The sequence below is a fragment of the Xenopus tropicalis genome, chromosome 5 (genome assembly GCF_000004195.4).
Source record: "Xenopus tropicalis strain Nigerian chromosome 5, UCB_Xtro_10.0, whole genome shotgun sequence".
Lineage (NCBI taxonomy): Eukaryota > Metazoa > Chordata > Amphibia > Anura > Pipidae > Xenopus > Xenopus tropicalis.
In genome coordinates, this window is record NC_030681.2 from 36510633 (window position 1) to 36535878 (window position 25246).

Genomic DNA, 25246 nt, shown 5'->3' on the forward strand with positions numbered 1-25246 from the left:
CATTTTCAGAGATGGAGGAGACAGCAGCAATCTATTTATTTAAGCATTTTAAAACAAATGGCACTTGTACGTGGAATGGTTAAGAAAATTGCAAATGAGGTGAAGCGTTAGATGCCGGGGCACACTCTAATAGAGCTGACAAATAGCAAAAGCTTAGACTTATAAATAAATGTTTCTGCATGTTTAGTATACACAGTTTCATTGCTGTTTAAATTTGAAGCAAAGCACAAAGATATCAAAAAGAAATCTTGTGGTCGCCAAGAGAAGAAATGTCATAAAACAGGATATAATTAGTGCACAATTTGCTTGACCACTAACTTGCTGAACAATTAACTCCTTTACTTACTTTTAATTGCAAAAAAGTAAATCATAAAAGGGTGAAATCACCCTGAATTCAGTGCCTCCATACAAGGATGAGCTAAGGCTGAGAATTGTCTCTATTTAAAGCTTTACTAGTATTCTCTAAATGTCAAAGAAATGTACCAATAGCAGCAATATAAATATGGAATTAACATTGATACAATATACTGCATAGTCCCATTAATCTGTATAACTGTGAGGCCAATATATTTTCTAAAAGCTGTAAAAATGAATAAATAGTAATTACATTTTCCGCTCATTTCAAAATGTTGTCAGTTCTAAAGTTAAATAAAAAACCTTTCCTCAAAAAAATTGAATGAAACTTTGGGTCTGATTCATTTTCAGTGCTATTAATAACTGAAATGATTAGCAATGGTTATTTACTAATGAAAGATTAGTGGCACACTAGACTTTTTTTTTATAGTTGAAGCAGGTGAAATAAAAAAAACCTGGCCAAAAACTGGTGAGTTTCATATTCTATTATTTTTATGCATGCTCTATATATTAATAACATTTGGCACTGATTTACAAAAAAAATTTGGAGCAAGTTGCAGAACAGAAGGCACAGGCCAGTCCTGTTCTAACGTCTTCCCACAGGGCAGGCAGTAAGGACAGGGTCCCATTGTGGCCAGTGCCCTCATTGCTCTCTCACTTATGCGTGTGATATGCGTGTGTTGATGTGCAAGTTAGGGGATGGGTAGTGGGTAAAGGGGGGAATTATCACCTGAGATATGTTGTGTTTTCTAAAAGGGGGCTTTATTCTGCCAATAAGGAATGGAAACTTGGTAGTGGTAAATGTGTAGTCTGCATGTTACTGGAATGTAGTAAGTTGGAAATCGGTGATGGTCAGCATGCAGCCCCCCATAATTTCTGACTTAAATTGTGGATAAAACTATATGTCATAAAGTGATGATGGATATGCTGTAGAAATAGATGTCAGTCTAAACAGGCACCAAATGATTGCTTTTAAAGCTATTACTTACAATTGTGTGCTTTCACTAACCATTTTTTCTGTTGTATAAAACAGGACAACAAAGAAATTTCACTGTTTAAGATGTCACTCAAAATTCCTTCATCCTATCAGTGTATGTGACTCAGATTCTTTTTCCCTATTATATTAATCCACATGCTATTGAGCAAAGATCTAGATAGTCAATAGAAAGGCCTCTGTGTGTCCCACTTTCCTCAGGTTCTCAATGGAGGCAGACTTTTATAACTTTATCACTCTTTAGAACATGGTTCTTATCAAAATTGTGACATGTCATTAATCACATAACAGCCTTAGATTTTCTCACCTGTCCTTATCAACTCCAGCTCAGCACCTGTGGGTTCACTGGTAAATGCCATATAAAGTCAAGAGATGATCAGTCTTTAGTCAAATGGCAGTGGATATTTAGGGAATATAGTTTATTTTTCATTTTTAAATAATAACAGTTCTTTTACAAGTATCTAATTAATTGAAAGTCATGATCTAATTCCCAAGACAATTTACAAGATACAAGCGTATTTTTATCAAAACATTCACTTATAATGGCACAATAAAATAACTATGTAAATACACTGGGCAGATGTGCAAGGCTAACCATGAAATGCCCATAAAAATGTCCTTCAGTGGTGACAGAGTATGACAAACAATACTGCATATGCCACTGTTCCATCATGCTACCTACTACATTTTAGTTAAACCAATAACAACACTGAGAAATAAAATGCCTGTAATGGCTAGGATTACAGATTGTATGCAATATATGGATATTATTACAACTACTACGATTATTCTTTCATAAAAAAGGATACAAACGTGCATGGCCAAAAGCATTTACAATGTTTGCTGTATGAACTGTATTTCTTACTTAGATACATTCATACATTTTGATGCTGTTTAACTAGAAAATATATTGCCAGTTAAAGCTGGCATTTGACACATATCAACAATTGTTTAAAGGACAAGGAAAGGCTTAATAACTGGGGGTTGCTGTTTGTTGGTCACCTCCCAATAATTATAATTGCTAACCTCAGACCCTGGGCCAGCTCTTTTCGTTTCTGCTAAACACACCGGTCTGGGGTTATATTTTAGTAAATGCAGAGTCACCATCTTGTCACCTCTACCAGGAATCCCTTGTAGCTAGTCACTATGCTCTTCTGAAAACTTCAATGTCCCCGGAATCTTTTGTTACTGCCCTGGGCTGGGTGCTTACCAGTAGAATCAGAACGTAGACACTAATTTCTGCTTTAGTGCATATGCGCACAGCCCAGGGCAGCCAAAGGATCCTGGGCACAGTGAATATTTCAGGGAAGAGGTTTGTGATTATAATCAGTGGGGGGTGCCTAACAAATTGGAACCCCCCCCCTCCAGCGATTAAGCCTTTCCTTATTCTTTAAAGCTCTGCTCACTTTAAAGCTGGTTACACACAGAGGAGTACAAAGGCACTTGTAATGCCATGGTGTACATGAATTGCATTGAAAATGCATAAAATATAGAATATATATAAGACAGGTTCTAAAATTTGTACTGCCTTCACTGCATTGATAATTCTATATGCGTAAATTACATGTTTTCTAGATAACAGAATAACTTACAGCCATGTATAACATTTTGATTGACCGGCAGGTAGAAGGTCATTCTCTAAGTTGTTTACTCTTCTTATACAATTATAAAGGTTTAGAATAGCAAATATAATTCCTTTTGAATTCATGAGCTTAAATAAATGTCAAGAAACCCAGGGCTCTATTAAGCAGCATTGAAGGTCAAAGAATCTCAACAGAAGTCAAGAATGCTTGAGCCAGAGTAAGCTTTAGACATTGGTTACAAGGTAAAGGGCTTTTTAGGTGAATATTCAGGGATTAGAATAGAAGTAGAAGGATGATCAAAGTCAAGAGCATGTTATACAAGTGTGCATAGGTTTTTCTTTTACATGGACACAAAAAGCAGTTTGGGAGTTTTCGAAATATATTGTGTAGAGCCATATGAATTGTGATACACAGTGAGACTACATTGATACCTAATCCCTTACTTCATGAGCAATTCAATTGTATACAATGCTTTCTGTAGATCAGATACCTTTCACTGGAGCAACATAAAAAAAAGTGAATTATGGTTTTCAGTTGCCCTAGCTATGCAGGGTGCAGGGTGCAGGGTGCAAAGGTTTTCAATTATACCTCTGCCCATGTCCAAAGTTCACTGTGTGTATGCATGAAATATCCCCAAAAAAATCAATTATGAATGGTTGTGACACAGATATGCCTCCTCATTAGATGCAATTGGAACAGCTTTATATTATGTTGTTTGTAAGAAGGAGCAGATAAACCCCTCAGTATAAGCAAGAGGTGAGCTAGGAGATCCCATGCTATTGACCCCATTGCATTCATGAATTCATGAAGCAGAGATCAGAGGTATGGTATTGCAGTAACAAAACAACGGAGTTTCCCATTCTTGAGAACAAAAAACATCTTTCTTCTGAAATATTTTCCAAAAGCTAAATGTTTTGAGTGATAAAGACCTTTTCTTAAAGGGATATATACACTCTGTATGGTTTTTCATGCTTTTTTCTGTGAGTTGAACATATGAGTTTTACAAATTCTGTATAATCTGTTCCAATTAATTAAAATAAGCAATCCACCATTTATAGATGATTTCTTTCAATAATATAGGAACTGCTAACCTTTACATGCTATTCAACAAGACCTTACCTAATAAGTAATTCTGTTAGCCTTATTTCTCCATCTTGAAGCCTTATAGTCTCTTAAGTACTAAACTCCTCACTTATGAGTTTATTTAAAGGAGAACCAAAGCCTAACTAAAGAAGTAGGCTAGAAACCTTGTACTTTATATTTTGTGCTCCTGTACCAGCCCAAGGAAACCACAGCCCTTTAGCAGGGAAGATCTGTGCCTCCAAAGATGCCCCAGTAGCCCCCCATCTTTGTTTCTGCTGATTCTCTGCACATGCTCTGTGCTGCTGTCACTTACCTGAGCTTAGGGATCAACAATATAAATGTCACAATAAAAGGCTGATTAGTAAGTAAGTGAATTGCACAGAGAGGGCTGAGAACCTGGACTCTAATAAGATCGTTAAAAATAAATTTTATTCCTGCAGTTGTGTATTCATTTTGTGCTACAGTAATGTGTAATACAATGTAGCATCATAAACCAAAATAACAATAAAAAGAAGAAAATAGTATGCTGTGATCCTGTATTCACCAAGCAGGATATTAACACAGCAAATAATCTCCAGTTGCTATTGGATTTCTAAAGGATGTAAATCCACCACAAACACGTTCTTTGACTATTCAATAACGATATAACTGAAGAATAGTATGACAGAAACTTTATCTACAAGGCATTTTCTTCAGAAGGTAAGAAATATTGGCAGTGCAATGGTTGGACAGAGAAAATGCAACAATACATTGGGCACAGAAACAAACTGTCTGTAAATATCTAAAATGCAGGATTGCCAACTATTCTACAAGGCTCTTCCATCACAAAGAACCATTCATTACTGTAAGTGCCCATAAATCATTTTGTCAGCATGGCAGAAAATGTTAGATTAATCCACAAAAACTCCAGCCTGGGATGTCTTTATCTCTCCTCTTTCCGTGGCTGTCTGTCAGAGCACGTTGGTAGGGTCAAAACCATGAACTTGAAACTCTTAGTTTTTTTGATTGTTGTTGTATAGTGAGTTAAGTGCACACTCACCGAAGCAGGCACTCTCATTTCACTATAAAAGTGAAAGTTCATCTAAATTCAGGGGAAAAAAGTATTCATATTTTGTGTATGTCAAGGATTACTACTATTGAACGTGTTTTCTATTATCAGCATGTCACTTTCTTTGCTGTATAATCTCTTTCTTACTTCTGCTCAATGGTTTCCCTTTGTCTTTTTCTACCCACTGCAAGTGTAGTCTTTTCTCTCCCCCTGCCATTTTGTTTGAAGACTTACAAAGTTAAAAGGGCCAGCACAGCCTGACCACCTGGACACAGCAATTGAGCTTTCTCCCAGGACGGGCTCCCTGCCAGTTACCAGCTGTGCCATTGTATACCTCCATCTTAGTTAATTCCTTGAGCTTGGATTGTACTGGTTCTGTTTACAGCAACCTCCTGCCCTTTCTGAGTCCAGTTCCAATTGTCCTCAGCTCTCCTTGTTTAATTCTGTTTTGCAAAATATTAAGCACTGGAAGTCCATTAATCACAGTTCATGTCCTGTGTAAGCCCACACATCGCAGGGAGAGAAGGGGGGAGGAGAGGCACGCTCATATCCCTGAAAGGACTTGGACGGTGGTCCATTCAGATCCCTAACGAGATCATTACAGCTAACTAAATACAAACCTGACCTTGCGACTCTCTGGGAAATTATGTGGGCCCACTGCAAGACATTAATATGGATCCCAACTCTCCCACTCCCCTGATAGGCTGCAAACTAAACCTGTGATCAAAAGAAGTTTAATCACTGCTCTGATTGTAGTAAACCAAGCCTGACACAGAATTCCCTGGGACCTCAATAGCTGCATCAGTGCCACCCCACAGCATGCACCCTTTGCCAGGCTCTACAGCAGTCAGCGAACTGCAAAGATTCTCAGCCTTTCAGTTTACTTGACACGCTGTGTCTACTTTTGTGGACCACCTGGTAGGCTAATTTCAACACAACACTGGCTCAACTCTCCCACAGCCACATTAAAAACTAAGAAAACCTAGCAATGTGGTACAGTGTCCCTGGCAAGCAAAATGTTGCCGACAGGAAAACTTTAAGTCAATACCCCAATGTTGAATTTGCTGAATTTTATTTAATTATCTCTTAGCTATTTTGTATGTTTCATATCCATTTAAACTGCAGTAAATTATATAATGGTCTATGGTATAATACACAAAAGGATTTACTTATGAATTTCCATTGTAATGTGTTGCCTTGTGTTAAAATGGATCATATACTTGCAAGGCATGTGGATATAAATGCAAAATGGCACTATGAATCTATATTTTAGCAGCAATTCAAAACTGCTGCGTGGGCCAATGCAGTTGCAGACCATGCTACACAGGGCAATATCAGGTGCTTTGTCCGTTGTTTTTTTTAGTAGTAAAAATGCAAGCTAAAGCATCATGAATCACCCTCCCTTGCCGTCTATGAGAATAGCCTCAAAGCTCCAGAAGTAGCAGCAATCAGAATACTCTGTGAATCATGGCCACAAAACAAACCCAGTATCTTCTGTGTGTGCTAATCCCATGAATGTCAGCACACACACATAGAGGAAACAGAAGGCAGGGGGTCTGGTTTTCGCCAATGGTGTATATATGTATGTAACTGAAATGACTAGGGGGGTAATGTAAGTAAAGTTTCCACCCCTAAGCTAGTAAACCATAGCAACCAATCAGATGTTTGTGTTCACAGTGGTCACCAGCAAATGATAGCTTCTGATTTTGTTGCTAAGGGTTTCTAGAGGTGGTGCAGAATGTACACCCTTGACATTACACAGCATTTGGTTGCTAGGACTTACTTTCCCCATAAACCAATCTGTGGATTTTTAAGTAACAACTGAAGATAAATAGGAGAGGACATTATTATTATTATTATTATTATCACTATGTATTTATAAAATGACAGCATATACCACAGCGTTGTACAATACATGGGTATTAATATAAAAATAAAAGTGTGGCCTTACAGTGGATCTGAGAGCATATTTAGTTGCAAGCTTGATGTAGGTAGCAGAAAGGCAATTCATTGACCTCTCTGCTGCAGCAAGTGGACAAATTTGGACACTTCTCCGGTCTGCGGATCAACTGGGATAAGTCAATCCTTTGCCCCATAGACCCTCTCCAACCACAGCCAGTAATACCCAATATACCCTTAAAGTGGGCCAACCAATTTAAATATCTAGGAGTCTGGATAACTGTAGATCCTACTAACTACATATCACTTAACCTAGACCCCTTACTATCAGATCTCAAAACCCGACTGACCCAATGGTCCAAATTACCACTTTCACTCTGGGGCCGCATAAATATAATAAAAATGATATATCTTCCCAAGTTTCTATACATACTACACAATTCCCCAATTTTTATTCCTAAAACCTTTTTTAAGAAACTTAACCAAATTATCCTACCATTTATTTGGAATAACCGACCCCCCAGAATGGCCTGGACAAAACTATGCGCTCCTCTAGCTGAAGGAGGCCTTGCCCTCCCGCACTTCTATCATTACTTCTTAGCCTCACAAATACACTACCTACACTGGTGCTTCATTCATGACCCTTACAACCCAAATCTGCAGCTTCAGGCAACAATACTTGGCTCCCTGGAAGGATTGAGCAACTTTCCATACCGACATCTTAAGGATACAGCCCCACTACCAACAACTCTAACTATCCCGCATAAAGCCTGGACCATAGCACTTACACTGCTCAAACACCCGCCACCCCTACTTACGTCTAGACTTCCACTCTGGGGCAATCAATACTTACCACAATTTAGGTCGCTACCCGACTTCATATATTGGCCTCGCCACAACATTAAATATCTGGGAGACCTCACAGAACACTCAACCTTCCCAACACATGCACAAATCCGAGAGAAAGCTCAACAACCTACTCTCCCCTTTTACAAATATTTGCAGTTACGATCAGTGTTCAGGGACCAATTTGCCACTCTCACCCCCCAGCTCACCTCCTTAGCAGTGGAGACTACTCTACAAACTAGCAACCCAGTAAAGATTACCTCAACTCTATACCAGAACCTACTCTCAACAGGCCCCAAACCCTTTCACACCACACAAATATGGTGGACTTCGCAAATACCAGCACTCACCCAAGACGATTGGGAAGAGGCAACAGACACAATGTACAACTATCTTATATCTACCAGAGATAGGTTAATACAGTACAAAACCTTTCACCACCTATATATTACACCACTAAGGTTACACCAGATGGGCCGCACCCCAACTGCCAACTGCCCAAGATGTGCAGCAAACCCAGCTAACTTTTTTCACATGATCTGGTCATGCCCCCACATCGCCAAATTCTGGTCAGCAGTAATTAAATATCTATCAGATAACTTACCCTTCCCTACAGTGACTGCTCCTGAAACCTGCTTGCTAGGAGTCCTAGACAGTATAATTGCTCAAAACAACTCCCGGATACGTTACAGAATACTACTGTTCTATGCAAAAAAAACTGTTGCAATGCACTGGATGGGCTCTACCCTCCCTACCGTTACAGCCTGGAAAAATCTAGTGAATACCGTTGCTCCTCTCTATAAGCTCACATATGAGAACAGGGGCGCACCCGACAAATTTGATAGAGTTTGGGGCCCTTGGTGCGACCTAGAGGGAAATTAGAGGATTTCACTCCCATGTACACTGTAAAACCCCCGGTGTCTCCCCACTTCCCTCTACCACATCTTGATCACCTCAGCTCAGTAGAATGATGGATTCAATATCCCGTAACTGTTGCCAGACTCACGCTCATACTTTGTAATGTTGTACCTACTCTAATGTCTGTAACAAACCTTAAAGATAGACCTGAATAAGAAAGACCAACATAATTTTTTATTGTAATGTTAAATGTGTTATTTTATGTTTTTGTTTGTATGAAAATCAATAAAATACACCTTTCAAAAAAAAAGAAAGGCAATTCATTAAAAAAAAAGCATAAAATGTTATTAAAAAAAAAAACATGTTGTTCCAACTTGGGGATTTAGATATTGCTTAATGTAAAAGGGCACATTTTACTGTGCAGCAACTGTTATGTATTTCAGCATTCTACATTCTACAGCCCTCCAGCTGTTTATGTACTACAACTCCCTACAACCCACTGGAGGTCTGCAAATTAGACATGTCTGATTTATGAACCCCCTAACCACCACCACCAAATGGGGGTCCAGCCTTCTTGTATTGCCAGGGACCAAGGCCCTCTAAGTCCAACCCTGCTGCAGATTGCTGTATTCTGTGGATATATCTCCTTGGAATGTCTGTAACATACTGAGTGAGTCTGGGAACATAATTAGTTGTTGCTTCTCTTTTATAAGATCTTCAATTGGGATGAAGAGAGGATGCGTTTAATGAAAGCAAGGGCATCTGCCATCATTATTTTCATAGCAAAAAGGAGAAAAAAACTTCCTTTGCCATTTTTTTAAAGGTTTTACACAAATCAGACATCCTTATTAAGATTGCAACATGGTTTCCTTTCCAAGTGATTAAAATTAACAATCTTTAGGCCTTTTGGTCTCCATGGCAACCGATTAAAGCGTGACTCTATTCCGTAGTTACCACAATGAGGTCTTTTAAATATTCCGCAGAGTACTTATTATCTATTTGCTTGCTCTCACCTCAATCTCACCTTTACGTTAAGCACAGAATGCAACTCAATCCACTACAACTAAAGACCAGTCTGAGAGTCTGATTAAAATTATCCCCGTTTGGCCTGACCTCTTTTCTCTGCAGGTGAGAGTGTCCCCATTCACAAGCTAAATGAAGCAGAAATGATGAAGTATTTGTTTGGTGACATTTCCTCAGTCTGCCAGTAAATTTACAGCCACGAATATGAAGTGTTAATTTAATGTTCCTACTGAGCATCTCATTGTCAACAAAGGCTTCAAACCCAAAGAGAGGAAAAGGTTAGTTCATGCAGAAAATGACCCTTATGGTTTGATTGTCTCCTGGCACAGACTAGCAGCAAGCAGAGACACATGGGCTCTAACTTTCAGCCTAATGCCTTTCACAGAACCCAATGCAGCCCTTACACCTCACTGCTAATTCCGAGTCACCTGTTTTGCTGCCTCTTTATCTCGGCCTGAGATCTGCACAAATAAAAAGCAGCCCTCCATTTTTCTCTCTGATGGTTTTGTTGCAGACAGACAGGAGAAAAAACTGAAACCAGTCATTACCCAAAAACGTAGAAAGAAAAAGAGCAACCAAATTGTTTTCCTATGGATGATGTTAGGCTTGGTCTCTATAGTGGCTTTTCCTGCAACAGCCTGACTTTGTGAATTTATTTTTAATAATGTTGTAATGTTACAATATTCTAAATGACATCAATGAACCTGAATTCCAGTTGCATCCAACAGTACTGCTCACAAATAAGATCACAGTGTCACTGTAGGATACAAGCAGTTGCAGATTAGAGATCCTTGAATATTTAAGGTTATGGCTCTAGTCTTTCTGCAAAGGCCAGAATCAGGCGCAAACATAACCTCAATCCTTATTGGCTGAATGCTTCTCCAGGACTGGAAGGTATTAGGCCCCTCAGCAGATGATTTTTAGCCCCAAACCATGGGCTGTCTATGCTCCAGGATCACCTTAAACCCCCAGAAGCCACTGTGTTTGCTATCTATATTGATGGGCTCCTGAGAGCTGTAAATTGGAATACATGCGGCTCCAATATGAGGGAGTAATTGTAATAAATTACAAACATAGATAATAGCCATATGATAAATGGAATGAAGATAGACAGAGAGAGCTAGAGATAATAGATGCTTGATGCTAGATGATAGATAGATAGATAGATAGATAGATAGATGATAGATAGATCGATGATAGATAGATTAATAGATAGATAGATAGATAGATGGATAGATAAATAGATAGATCGATGATAGATAGATAGATAGATAGATAGATAGATAGATAGACATCCCAGACCACAGCTCATAGTTACACACACTAAAAAATATTAAAGATGAAATAGTTTTTTCAAATGACATTAATCCATCTAGCCATAAATTCAGACAAAGACACATTACATCATAAGACCTATGACTTTACAGCAGTTGCTAAAAAATTGTTTCCGGCGCTTCTATTTTCAGTATGAGATAGAATTAAATTATGCCATGTCCAATGTGGTTCCAAGAAGACCAAAATGGAAACTGATGTGTTGCACAAAATAAGTTTTAATCAAATGCAAAAAGTTTTGTATCACTTCTGAATTGTTTACATACCTATATACAGTATCTATATTTATATTGATTGCAATATATTCAGTACAATTTGCTGAAATGGATAAATAGGCTGTCTACACCAGTGAAATAAATGATACTAAATATTGAATAATACATCTTTATGTCCCCGCATAGTTTCTTACCTTTATTTTTTATTGCAGCACTCAAGATATATTTGCTATTGTACTCTAGATTTTATGAGGGTGAAAAATAGCTACCTAATAAAAGCTAATGGTTAAGCTCCTTTTATCTTTAAATGGGCACGTACAGATAGTATTTAAAACATGCCTTGATATGTCTTTTGCCTTGTTTAAGCTTTAGCACGTGGTGATATCATTGAAGCCACTATCAAGGTCATGCAGGAATCATCTCTTCACGTTTCATATGCAGGAAATAGACTTGTGGTCCCAATAAAATATTATTTTTGCTTTTTTACAATTCTGATAACTTATTTGTTTCCGAGTTATTGTGATCTAATACTGACTAAAGGGGGAAAGTAAACAGTGGAAACACAGATGCAAAGTGCATTGTTTGTTACCCATAATTTACCATGTTCCCCATTTTTGCATTTTGCCCTCTGAGCTGGATGTTAAAAAAACAATGTGCACAGAGGCCACACAGCACTTCAAAAGGAATAGGGGCAAATGTTAATGCCACAATAGAAAGGTAAGTTAAAAAATAAAAAGTTCTGGTTCTGTCATAGGTCAGCTTTCCTTTTTCTAACAATATGATTTATTTGGAATATTTGAAACAGTACACAAAAACGCGATTCTTTTACAGCAAGTTTCTATAATATGACATTTGGTCTTGCGCGACAAGCTCAACATTTTACATTAGATTCAAACAAAGTGTAATAAACTTGTTCATTTGTTTAGAAACTAGAACAGAAAGAAAATAAAAAATAAAAATGGTACTCAAGCAAGTGTTCCCAATATCTTCTGTGTTGGCAGTTCTTTCTTTAGGAGGTCAACACTAGGGGTGTCATTATCTGAGAGGGGGAGCTTGTACCCTAGAATTGGATAAGTATAAGGATGACCTAAGAAATAATGATGCAATTCTACCCAGGGTGACCAACTGTACTTATCAGGGCAGCCATGCCTGGTGTAGATCAATTTATATAAAGACAGAGCTTGGTCTACTACATTTATCCGGAAAGATCTTTTTGGGGGGCTTAGGTCTTTCCACTGCATAGTAATACATTTCTTAGCATAGGCAAATAACATACTGTAGATATCAGAGTCCTCGCCACTCTAGTGAGGCTAGATCATTTACTTGGCTGAGCAGGATTACTTGGGGATCAGTCAGCTTTCTGGATAGTAGTGACTTTCACTATTGCAACAAACAAAATCGAAATTTCAGGATGATAAAAGGTAGAACATAAATAAAAGAGAAATTGAAAGGAAATTGTACATATAAAATGTAAAGAGACTTAGCATTGTAAAAAAGTAAAGCCTTAGAAAATCCATACATAAAAAAGAAGACTAGCTTCTGAGAGTATTTCTATTTAAAAGACATTACAGGTACATTTATGGTTGAACATTATGGTTGGCATAACAAGTAAGTTATATGTTAAGTGTGTGTTTAGATGTGTTAAGTTAGAAAATACTTAATGGCACTATTATATTATTTATACAAATTAAATGTATTATTATTTTAAGGAAAATGCTATAGTTGCAGTATGTCACCCCAAACGATTTCCAATTGACATTTTTATAATCAATGCAGTTGTATAAGCAAAGACATCCTTTATAGAATCACATGTAATTACAACCATTATTGATCTCTGATACAGTATTACATACCATCCATAATGACATCACTAATTACTTCTGCAAACACAGGGATTATGGCAAAACATTTTAGCTGCATCTCATTAGAGGTAGTCAGGTCTTTTTTATACATACAAGACAGCATAATGATTGGATTAATGATGTGATAAAAATGCCTATAAAATAAACCAGTAAAATGTTAAAGGGGAACTATCACAAAAATGAAAATTTTATATAAGCTTCATCATATTAAAATCAGACATTTTCTAAATATAATCAATTAAACATTCTGACTCATTTTTGAGATAATCAAGTTACTCTTCACAACATTATAGCATCTGTCTCTCTTCATTCTCTCTCCATGCAGGAGCTGGGAGTCTAATTTTGAATGACAGGTCTAATACAGTCTTTGGGGGGGGGGCTCCTTTTGCCTAGAAGATGTATTGGAGCTTACTATTTTAGAATCACAAGAAATACTCACTCTCTACATGTAGGATTTGTGCCAAAGTCAGTTATTTTGTTAGATATTGTTTGTGCTAGAGTCAGTTATTTGAGATACCTCTAATATATCTGCTAGAAAAGGGAGACCCCCAAAAAGATATATTGGATCTGTCAATCAAAAACTAACTCCTGCAAGAAGACAGAATGGAAAGAAACAGATGAGGGATAGTGAAGATAAACTTGATTATTATATTTAAAAAGTTTCTTATTTTAGCAAAATGGAACGTATATTAAATATTTATTTTTGTGATAGTTCCCCTAATAATATTCATTGTGCAAGAATAGCGATCTACGTAAAATGTCTTCTGATTTGTTTGTCCTTGAAAATCTGATATAAATATAAACATTTTTAGAAAAATCTTTTTTTAGAAGATTATTTGTATAATTAGTTCCCTATATGTGTTTGTGTGTGTATTTATATGTGTTTGTGTGTGTATTTGTATGTGTATTTGTATGTGTATATTTTTTTCCTCAGAATTTTTAGCTTATTTATTTTAGCTTCCACATTTTATTGGCTAATACTTGGAAAAAGATTTTGTGTGAAGGAGCCAAAACACAAGCAGAGCAGGGTATGAGAATTTTGGTTGGAAAGAGTGCATGAGATGAAGAAGAACTCTGGTAATAGGGGGTCATGTATACTTTAAGTCAACTAGGCAAGAAAGTAAGGGTGTAAATATGGGGGGGGAGGGAATTAGGAGTGTAGAGGGCAAGAGTTTGAATTTATTTTGAGTCTGTGTTAGCAGCGGGTATTGACTCATTATCAGTAATCATAAATGCTGATTAATGAGACATTTCAAAGTAGGTACAGGTATAGGATCCCTTATCCGGAAACCCGTTAGCCAGAAAGCCCTGAATTACGGAAAACCTGTTTCCCATAGACTCCATTTTAATCAAATAATACAGAATTTTAAAACTGATTTCCTTTTTCTCTGTAGTAATAAAACAGCACCTTGTAATTGTTCCCAAATAAGATATAAATAATCTTTATTGGATGCAAAACAGTCCTATGGGGTTTATTTCATGATGTATTGATCTTTAAGTAGACTTAAGGTATGGAGATCCAAATTACGGAAAGACCCCTTATCCGGAATACCCTTAGTCCCGAGCATTCTGGATAATGGGTCCTATACCTGTATTTGTATTCTTTGCTAAAAACTAAATGATAGTATAATAGTGCTTTGTTAAGGAAAGCTATAGATTCATTATTTATATCCACTGCTTTTTTTGGACGCTGCGCATCCCATTTAAGTTTACCATTCATTAGAGAAACAAATACAACTCGGTACTTGCTTGTCTGAAAGGCTTTTTACACTTTCAGCTGCCCTTTCTTTCAGCAGATACATTTACCCTACAATTTGCATAATAGAAAAATTACAGCCCTCATACCCTAAGTAACATAAATATTATGACAATTAAATGGAGACAGAATTGTATGTGTAGGACAGCAATGCAAAGCTAAAAACCCATTTCAAGAGAAAAACGTTTTCCTTGATATATTAGAAAATAGTGAAACTTATTCTGTACTGTAGGTGACAATCTTGGGGCTACTTATAAAAAACTTTGAAAATGGAATGAATACAAGTGCTAAGACTAACGTGTAAATTGTAAGGCACATTTATGTACACATGGCACAGCAAAAATCATTATGTTTTATTATCCACAATGCAGTATTTTCCTCAAAATTCCTACAAAATCTGAGTGGCAAATTGGGATTGGGGATTGCATTGTTTCTAGCGTGGTGTCAGAATTCCAATAGCACGTAACTCTTTGCTGCAAATTTGTTGCAGCTATTGACGGAACCCACTATGGGAAGCATGGAATCACAGTTTTCTGCTAAAATCATAAATGTCTAGTCATTTTTTCAAAAATCTGAATATAAAATAAATAAATTCATAAATGAATTAAATGAATTAAAATGCAGAACGAAACCTAAAAGAACATGAAAACCATACAAGGTTCTTACGTTTTGGTAAGAACTTTCATGGACTTACAAACGAAAAAAAAAACCTGAAAACCTCTAAAACCTAAATAAAGATTGCTACAATATGCCTAGGGCAACTGCCATTGACTTCTACATGACCGTGACAGCTTTTATGGTATAGTTTTACATTCGCATTTTGTGGTTTTGAATGAATGGCACAAAATTTGCATTTTTTACACAAAAAAATCAAGTTTTAGTGCAAAAAAATATGAACGTTAGTAAATCTGCCCCATGGAGTAAGGGGTGCTGCTGCCATGAGGCAAGTTGGGAATTTTGCCTCTGACGGCAATGTCCCACAGGTTACTAGGGGTAGAATGGGCCCCTGGTACGAGTAGCAGTAATCCCAGGGCTCCCCAAAATCAAAAGGGGCAGTAATGCACGATTCATTACAGCAGACGGGGCATGTGCTTAGTGCAACTATAAGGAAGTGTACTATTGGACACAAGTATGTACCTTTAACCAATGGTGTCAATATGCACAATATCTGTGTCCATTTTAACATGACCGCACTTGCACTTGCACTAGTAAATGAGGCATATCATCAATTATAATTGAAGAGTAATGATGTCAATTACTTTCCATAAGTAAAGTACCCCTCACTTTACAATCCCCTCCTAGCTGTATGACCTGCATAAAGGGGGTATTACCTCTGTTGTTCTATGAATATGGCACCACTGTTTCTGAATCATGTTGTGATGCGTAAAAAAAAAAAATCAATTTGTATAACTGTTTACCCATTCCCCACATAAAGCATTGCAACATTCTGCCATTCTGTCCCTACTGATTTGCTAATGATCTCCTGTGATAATAGCTTTGGTGTGATCACAGATGTCAGTGTTCAACTAATGGAAGTCCATGGGCCATGGGGCTTCCAACTGGTTTTCAAATGTTAATGACTATGTCATTACGACCTGCGACCTAGAGGTGAAGAGCCTGGTATGTCTGTCACGCTTTGCTGAGCAGTCCTGTCCCTACAATTAGCCACGTAATTATGCAGAATATTGAATGTATGTTTTTTATTTTTGCTGCTTGGTGTTGGGAGAATATCCAGCAATTAGCCGAAGTGGCTAAAGTCTGATCGCTACAATGACTAGGAAGGCATCCAGTCTATTAAAGTTGTCGCATGTCAATCAAACCATTCAGGAGAGGGAATGTGCTGCAGTGTACTCCCTTTGGGCCAGAAAAATCACACAGGGAAAAAAACAATCAGTGGTTCATCCAATTACTCTCAGTGCAGAAACCATACATAAGGAATCCAGGACAGGATTTGGCTGAGAAGGAAAAGAATGTATGTAAATTCAAATTTCTGAACTTTTTATAGTAAGTTGACTTACTAATATTTAATGCCAGCAACATAAAGAAGTCACTGGGGGCTAATTAAACCTCTAATTCTAGGGGCAGCAAAGCGGTGAAAGGGAAAACATCAAATCATATACTGGAGGGCAAAATATTTCTTGCCCTAGAGCACAGTAATACCCACATAGATAGAAACAATAAATCTGATGTACTACAACATCCCAGCCATTTGCTATAGTAGGTTGCATGCTGCTTACCAACATTAAAGGGTCACTATATCTTCACTTTGCCCTATAGATTTGTGGCATGGAATATTAAGTGCTAAGAGTATATTCATTTTGCTTTATTTAAATTTTTGTGAAGCTATTACTGGTTCAGTGTGCAGTTTTAGTCTTGCATATGCAGCTATTGTCCCACTGGTAAGTTGGCCACAAGCAGTTTATTACTTCCCACATCCTTTATATATTGAGAGATCATAGAGAAAAATACAAGATACTAGAATGAGGCATGGCCTACCAGTCCATGGCTGTGGCATGATATCATTATTGGTGTAGTCAGTGGCAGGCTAAGTTGTGTTGGCAGCCAAGGCACGGTGCTCGACCATCTAGCCACCCCCACCTCTGCTTGTTGTTCTCATCCAACCAGTTACTCACTTACTTACTTCCCCCACTAGGTTGCTAGTTCTTTTCCTTCCAGGTTGTTCCGCTGTGCTCTGGGGCGCTGCCATTTAAAACTATGGCACAGAGCAAGAAGGGGCTGGTATGGGGGTCGCCTATGTGGCACCCTATTCCAGGAATACAGCATTGCTAAATGCCGGTGGCTCTGTATTCATAGGGGAAATGGCATTAATTCTGATGCCTATGGACTGCACCCTGCCCTGCACTTTGTAAATGAATCCTGACAAAAAGATGCATGCGTATCTATTGGAATGAACATTTTACTCATGTAATTGAACACATTGAGGAAATATGTGAAAAAAAAATTAAATAAATAAAACTGTTTAATAGAATAAATAATTCATTTTAAAAAATATAATTTAGGTGTAAAATTGTGGCATCAACAGGACATCAGCCGATTCGCCAGTAAATCATAGCACATCGCTATCCATAGATCTCATCAGTTTCTCCCTTTTGGGGAGTTTCACTCGTTTTATTTTATGTACAAGACCTATTGTGCATTACTTTTCATGTGTTTTCATACGTATGGGAGGAATCCATTTATTTAAGCAAAGCACAGGGGCCACGCAGCATGGTATAATTGCTCCGCTGAAGGCAGTAACTTAAATTCAAAGACGCAGAGAAATGAGACTAAGAGCAGGAATCTGTTAATGATCAAAAGTGTTGCGAACGAAGGTTCAGCGACTTAGTCCACATGTATACCAACACTATACAAAAAAGTGATTATTCAGCTATTCATGGGAACAGAACTATTGATTCAAAATAACAAAGAAGGCTATATAAAGCTCTGTGGCTGGGAAAATTGATTTTCTTCTTTTTTTGCCTTGAAGTTAGTCTGGGCATTTAATCTTTTCTCAATTCAACGTTGCAATTATTCACATGAATGCAAAAGTCTTATTTGTTCATAAATATAACCACTGTTTGTTTGGTGAGACACGGCTAGCAAGGATGCACAAAGATTATATTGAAAACTCTAACCAGCAATAGGCAAGAAGTGTGGAAAGACTAGAACTAGCAACATTTATCTGCTAACGAACAAATCAAAGTAAGACGATATCAAGGAGAATTATGGATAACACCCAGCCCAGTGAGAATACTAATGATTGGGGTCTTGGTTGGAGATATCACTGCAATGCCCACAATGGCCAGGCAGGGTAATGTACAGCTGCTGAACAATCTCTAGGGCTGAACTGCACAGACAGCTTTAATTGGATCAGCAATGAACCAACTGGCACATCCATCCAAATCACGTCTAAAGCCCTGCGGCTAGACTCCACTTTGTCCTTGGACGTACATGTGCAGAAACATTCCAATGCATTCCAATGGAGCTTATTTGTTAGCCTGATTCTGTTGTTGGATGAAGAGGCAGCATTCTATGTAATGTCCCAACTGCCACTAACTCCAAAATTGCCTGGCTAGCTTATCTTTGCATTTGCCCATGTGATAACCCCTTGTGAAGCAGCAGCAACTGTTTGTGGGAGTAGAGCAGAAAGGCATTTGCTCTTTTCTCCTACATTTTTATAATAATAATCACAGGGCCCCTGGGTGAATAAAATGAGGATATATTAAGATCATGTTAAATTGTTTTGTTTTCTGCTATATTTAGTATATAATTCAGATATTGCAATTCTGCAGCCCTAAAGCTGTTTTTAAAATGAAATATCCAGAAAAGACTCTTGGTTATTGTTCAACAACAGCTGTACAGTAGCACACTGGACATCCCTGATTTGTGCATTCACCTCTTTGCAAATCTTTGGAAACAAATACTATAACTGCCTGAGCAACTTTGGCACAAGTTCTATGCCAGGGGCATGACATTGTTTGGCTCTCCAGCAAACTGACAGTGGAACCACAGCTTCCCTGTACATACCACCCAAATTACAGGGTATTTTAAGCTGTGCCCCAATCCCACTAGAAAAGTACTATGGCAACTACCACTGATGTTTCAAGGTAATTGTGCAGAAACAGAAACATCTGAGTAGAGAGTAATTTTGCCCCTATGTTCTGCTTTTCTTTATTTGCAGCTAAAATATAACAACAAGGAGCTTAGTGCTGAGTTCACACCTGCCATATCCACAATGTGAAGACTAAGCTAGAGATTATTTCATGTACTCAGCCTCTGCAGGAGAACAAAGATAGGTCCTGCTACTCTTGGCATTGCAAAGCAGACACCCAAACTCTGGGTCCCCCGTGAACCAGTTTAAGAATCTGTGGAGTATGTGTTACCTTTGAAAATTGACACATATTACCTGAATAAATGCATTAGCTCCAGATCCAATCAATAACATTCCAATACATAGGAAGGCAATCTGAAGAAAGAGAAAAAATATTTTAGGATTATTTTGTACACCAAATAAATGTTTTATGTATGATACTGCCTACTACTTGTATTACTATTGCTATGGCATTGCCTTAGCGGTACATGGCAATCCAAATACTGCCCTAATAAATGAGAAACATGGCAGAGCGCAATAAGCAAAGTGTAGTGGTATACATATAGAGGGAGCAGTCTGTGCGGGGGGGCCCAGAGGGTCTGCTTCCTCAATAGTTGTATAAACTATAGTAAACTGGCCACCCACCCCACAGAAAGAATAACATAAAGTGCAGACAGTTCTGTTCTTTCAAGCTCAGTAGTTGTAGGTCTCACATACTGTACTTTTGTGTTTATGGTGCAGTTTTACTGTAGTATGGCGGGGTGGCCAAAGTTGTTGTATCCTTCCCTGTCGGGGTGGTCACTCAGGTATATGCACAATAGGAAAACTGACTGTTAGTATCATAAATAGATACAGCTGTTAGACTGATGCCACACGAGGCGTTTTTACACTGCGTATTTTCTAATTCTCTCAGCGGCTGAAAAACGCCTGATATCATCATCCATAGAAATAACTTGAAAAGACTCGAAGCAAACCACACAATGCGGAAATACGCTAGAAAACGCCTTAGCACGGATTTTTCAAGCATTGGCTGAAATACGCCAGTATTTGCACAGCAAGCTATTCCTATGTAAACACAAAGGCAGCTGCCAGACCTAGCTGAAATACGCAGCATTTTTTACTATTTTGCACTATGGAAACGGGATTTGCTACGTCACCAGTACTAGGCTGAAAAATGCCATATTCAGGGGCTGTGTGGCTTGTGCGGCGTTTTTAGGCTGAGAAAAAACGCAACGTAAAAACACCACGTGTGGCATCAGCCTTAGTTGCACAAGAATTGCATGTTCCTTTGTCTCAATACACCACATGGAAATATTGTGCATTTGATTTTCAAGCAACCAACTGAATTCAGTTCTAGAGTGGGAAGAGGTTTTCCTTTATAATCTGCAACCAGTTGCTTTGCTTGGAATCATTTGATGCACCTGATACTGGCAAAAAAAAACCTGCTACATGTGATTTAAATTACACTAAGCAGCCAAACTAGAGGCATTTCAGGTGCTTAACATCTATAATTGTATTTTCCTCCTAGTTTTCGTGAGTCGTGCACATTTGGGTTTCTACTTGGTACTCTAGTACACTGGAGGCCATGTAAATTGAAAGGTGCCAAGTTATTTTCCCTTGATCAACAGTTTTTTGCTTGGTGTCAGGTCTGGGATTAAAAATAGGCCCTGGCACAGGAGACCAAAAAGACTTACTGGCCCAATAAATAATGACTGCCTATGGCATCTTACAGCAGCCCCTCTGGCATTTGCCAGAATCCACAGATTGCCAGTCCGGGCCTGATTGGTGTTATTTATTGGCATAAACTGTGTTATGTGCAATAAAGGTATATGCTTTTGAAGGATGGCAGAATGTTGCAGCCTAGGGGAGGAGACTGGGGAGCTAGCCTGTGTGTGAGAAACAAAGATGGTGGACTGTTAACAGCCTGTCTGCATTACTGTGATATAACACTTGGTGAAAGAGATAAACATTACTTGGACACCAATTATGCCTTCAAAAAAGTTGTACCTAATTAATTGTCATATACAGTATAATAGAGATGAAAATATATTGGTGCTATAAAAATAAAAAGGATAAAAATAATAATCCTCTGCCTCTCATTTAATTAAATCTATGGTTGGCTCGGGTGGACTCTACTCACACAAGACACACAACAATTTAACTCACCATGATTACAGAGCCGGAGTCTGCGTTTACTTTGGCTTGACACACACTTGTTGCTGAGCTGTTGTCTTTTAAAAGGCTATTAGTTCTGGTCTAAAGGTTGCGTGTGACGTGGGACCTTAATCTCTGGGGTGTCACATGCAAAATTTAATGAAAATGCAAAGATTTGGGACACCACCTAGTGGATTATTAGCACTTATTAGCATTTTTTTAAAGCATTAGTATATCTATATTCTGTAATGTTTGTTTTGCTTGGGCATTGACAAAATGGATTCATTATTTGGTGTGAATTTATATTTTGTTTGTTAATAGTACATAGCAACATTTTGACCATAAAGCAGCAGAAGAATATCATTGATTTGCAAGATTGAATCATTTTAACTCTTCCTATAATATTCAGTATTTCTGTAATAATGTTGGCAGTACAGTATCATCAAAACATAACATCAGTCCTGATTTACAGATGGTACAAAACACCATGTTTTCTTCACTTTGCACCCTGCCCTGGGTTCTCAAACATAGGCAGTGCCCAGGGCACATTCTGTGGTTTGGGGGCGCGGTCTGGCAAGGTGTAATGCGGGTTTATGTCACCATACCCAACACCCATATATGCCTAATGCTGCAACACTAATTGCAGGTGCTGACTGACCCACCATTCTTTCTTTTAGAGGGATTAGTGATCCAGCAGCATGATCACTGTTACAGACAGAAGAAAAAGGCTGTGCATGTCTAGGCCTCAGGGCTAAAGCCATACTTTGGGTAATACTCCCTTGTGTCTGTAGGCAGTGACATCAATAGTATCTACCTGTCACTCTACACACAGATTTCGGCCAAGATTATATCTTCTCCATGTGTTCAGTGACAGGCAGGTACCGCTTATGCCATTGCCTAGGGACACAGGGCATTTTAAAGGTCCTTTCCTTTTTTTTATCACAAAACAGCAGTATAAATATTTTTTTTATGCAGGAAAAATTAGGAAGATGTGAAAACAAATAAAATCATATAATTTTATTATCACTTTACATTGCCTTTCTAGCCTAGGATTTAAAGCAATTCAAGCAATTAAAGCCTATACAGATAGCTAGAATCCTATGACTGGAAATAGGTATAAATGGGAATACATGCATTCCCTTATGCTACTCAGTAACATGGCTATTTATTTTTAACAATATTGTAAATACATTATTAGCCCTATTTTAATCATATAAAAGTCAGAAATTGTATCCAGGTTTTTTTTTCAGATGACAGCATGCCTTTTTCTCTAAATGGAAAATATACGCTATTTATTATATATATTACATGTATTTTATTTTTCTGTAAATGCTCAGCAAACCATATCGGCTTAGAATGTTCTGCACGGAGAGTCATATTTTCTGTTAATTCATTTTAGTGGCAGCAGCCATGATTGCTCTGAGATGTAAACTAATTTAAAACTCTTGAGAAACAGAGACCTCTGCCGGCCACTTGGTTGAAATGCTTTTTTTTTTTTATGACCAAATATCTTACAGGCAAAGCCAGGTTTATTTAACAACAAGGTCTGTAAAGGGGAGCAATATTGCATACAGTGCTCATTCACTGGGGCCACAGCATGAACCAGTTTGTTTCCTAATAAACATAAAATCTTATGTTGTTTCAGGTGTAAATAAAAGCTCTTATTCCACATAATAGTATTCCTTTAGGAAGTAGGGTAAAGGGTTGTAGCCATAATGCTGTAGAATATTTCCTGACTTATCAAAACACAATTACTTGATCTTCTGGTATCTTTGGGAGTGTTGATGAATAGAATATTTGAACTTGTAGTGAGTTATAGTAGAACAACAGCTGCAGGGTCACAAGATAAATATCCCTGATTCACATAATCCAATCATAATACAATGCCTGGGGCCACTATCATTAACTTCAGCTCCAATGATGGAGACTTTTTACATATAAAGACTAAGGGCTAGCCAAGCCAGCATTATTACTTGTTTTAGTGCATGGACCATTGTTGGATAATATTTTATAGGGTCGTGCTTATGAAAGGGTTTATTACATTTAACACCACAAATGTGTCAAATTTATTGTAATGTTAAATACCTGCTCTGAGTTAAACTGAAGGCCGAGCCTTCCCTTTTGGTATAAATTCCTATGTGAAAGACTTTGTGCAAAGTACACATGCAAAGTAAACTATGCATTACAATTTGCACACAATTTGCCAGGACACTAATTTACATCTGAATTGGTATTCACCCAGGCAGAGGTTTCTAAGCAGCACTAACCACTGTAACCTGTCCAAATCCTCTGCTAATTGAGCCTAAATATGCATTACTGGTAAATGCATAAGCAGTTGTTTTACTACTTGTTTCTGACTACCCTAAGGTTAGTGTTAGATGAGAACTTATTCTAATGGACATCATTTCCTATGGGAGAGTCTCCCTGATCCAAGATCAACTGAATCCTCTCCTGTGTCTAATTGGACTCCTTTTTCTGATTGGAGCAATTTCCCTATGATACCTGTCTGCTAGGAGGATGCAGAAAGCTTAGACAACCTTGCCAACCCAAGTGTTGGGCAAGTGATTTGCCCAATGTAAGTAATTTTGTACTCATCTTTCTGTCCAATGTAACAAGTTACCATAAGGCTTCATATAAACAATTAACAATTCATTTTCAATTAACTCAGTATATAAACACTCCATAGCCTACCCTTTAATGCACCTTATGTACTTCCAACTACAGTGTCTGTTTACTCCCAAGAACTTACAATTTAAAAAATAATTCTAAACTCCTACCACTATAAACCTTTTGAGATTCACAGTAAACCTACTAGTTACCAGTGCAATGCAAATATGTAAGCTGTCAGTAATTGAAATATAGGGAATTCTGTTGCTTCATTGAAAGAAAACATAACATGGTCAACAGCGCCATCATGTGGCCTTTCCATGCTAAGCAACTGTGTTGCACCAATGTACATTGATGAATAATGTCAGTATTGATTTGGAAGCAATTAGAGATAGCTATAAAAGGTTTCATGATTGCAGTTGTATAGTACAGTCTACCTGATGTATGGAGAAAGGTTCACCCAGAAACACAACATAATTACCATTAACTAACGAGCAATGTTTGCGAATCATCACGATGCAAGGTCTACCTTCAATCACTTTATTCCATTTTGTTCCTGGCCATTGCAAGGCACATTACAAGAATTAACAAATTTGGTAAGCAATTAGCATAATTAGTGGCTGATATGATGAGACAATGATTACTGTGTAATTACAGCTATAGCAGAACACAGAGGATTTTTTTTACCGTATATTCGTTTTTACCACTTGCTGGGCGCAGCTGTCTGAGAATGAATAATCATTTCCCAGAACAAGCCAAGGAAAATATATGGTCCTTACCAACAGAGAAAGCCTTTTCCTTTAGTATTCTCAGCCCTGTAACTTGCCTTATATACATATATACTGTAACTGCTATTTAATGGGCATGATTTTTATCTTTGCTGCAGGGGATATGGAAAATCAGTTAATTATGCTTTCATTTTATCCATTGCTTAAAAAGTATTTTATCTTTTTTAGATAACACGCACTATCCAACACTGAGTAGTTTAAATCTAAATTATGGTTAAAATTTGAAGCATTTATTGGTGGTATTTTTGTACAC

At 37.7% G+C, this 25246-nt stretch overlaps 1 protein-coding gene across 1 annotated transcript in view; it reads right to left on the bottom strand.

The window, feature by feature from the left end:
- The window catches only part of LOC100496329 (bifunctional protein GlmU), a 38045-nt gene extending 16363 nt beyond the window's left edge, over window positions 1-21682 (bottom strand). Inside the window, exons 1-2 of the mRNA XM_002939436.3 lie at window positions 21611-21682; window positions 19760-19819 (exon numbers count right to left, since the gene is read on the bottom strand). Coding sequence (XP_002939482.2) covers window positions 19760-19819; window positions 21611-21613 — 63 coding nt within the window. The 5' untranslated portion in view covers window positions 21614-21682. The remainder of the gene's footprint in view (window positions 1-19759; window positions 19820-21610) is intronic.
- Between the last annotated feature and the right edge of the window lie 3564 nt (window positions 21683-25246).